This window comes from Corapipo altera, unplaced genomic scaffold (assembly GCF_003945725.1).
Source record: "Corapipo altera isolate COAL_440 unplaced genomic scaffold, ASM394572v1 58184, whole genome shotgun sequence".
Taxonomy (NCBI): domain Eukaryota; kingdom Metazoa; phylum Chordata; class Aves; order Passeriformes; family Pipridae; genus Corapipo; species Corapipo altera.
In genome coordinates, this window is record NW_020887507.1 from 1 (window position 1) to 609 (window position 609).

General features: G+C 60.8%; 1 protein-coding gene across 1 annotated transcript in view; it reads left to right on the forward strand.

Moving 5' to 3' along the window:
• Positions 1-10: 10 nt before the first annotated feature.
• Positions 11-609, forward strand: part of LOC113941642 (DNA-directed RNA polymerase III subunit RPC3-like) — a gene marked incomplete at both ends in the record, with an annotated part of 3,934 nt that continues 3,335 nt past the window's right edge. Inside the window, 2 exon segments of the mRNA XM_027632794.1 lie at positions 11-203; positions 295-383. Of these exon segments, the coding sequence (XP_027488595.1) occupies positions 11-203; positions 295-383 (282 nt within the window).

Sequence of the window (609 nt, forward strand, 5' to 3'; positions counted from 1 at the left end):
GCTCCTCTCCCTCCTAGATGGGAAAACCATGGATTACTCCGAGGTGTCCGGCACCTTCGTGCGCCTGGCAGACACCCACTTCATCCGGAGGTGCCCGATGGTCCCGGAAAACCCCCGGAATGCCGCGGAGCCGCCGCCCCCCGCGCCCGCCCTGGCCATCGCCGAGAGGGACATGTACGTCGTGCCACGGCTCAACCTCGCCGGTGAGGGGATTCCCGGGATTTCGGGGGGCCTCGGGAAGCGCTCGGATACGCGATTCCAGGTGGGAGACTCCCGGTTTTTTTGGGTCTGCAGGGAAAGGGAAGCGGAGACGCTCGTGCGACGAGGAAGAGGACGGGCAGCGCAAGGCCAAGAGGCAGAAGCAGGAGGGAGGAAGCTCGGAGGTACCGGGAATTCTGGGGCTGGGAATCGGGGCCTGGGAAGGGTGGGATGAGCATATTCCTGAGCTGGAGAAACCAGGGAGGTTTGTGAGCCCTTTCCCTCATTTTTTGTGCTTCTTTTTCCTCGTTTTTCTGCCGCCTCCTCCTCATCTTTTCTGGCTCCTCTTCCTCAGTTTTCTTGGCTCCTCTTCCTCAGTTTCCTTGTCTCCTCTTCCTCAGTTTCCTTGTC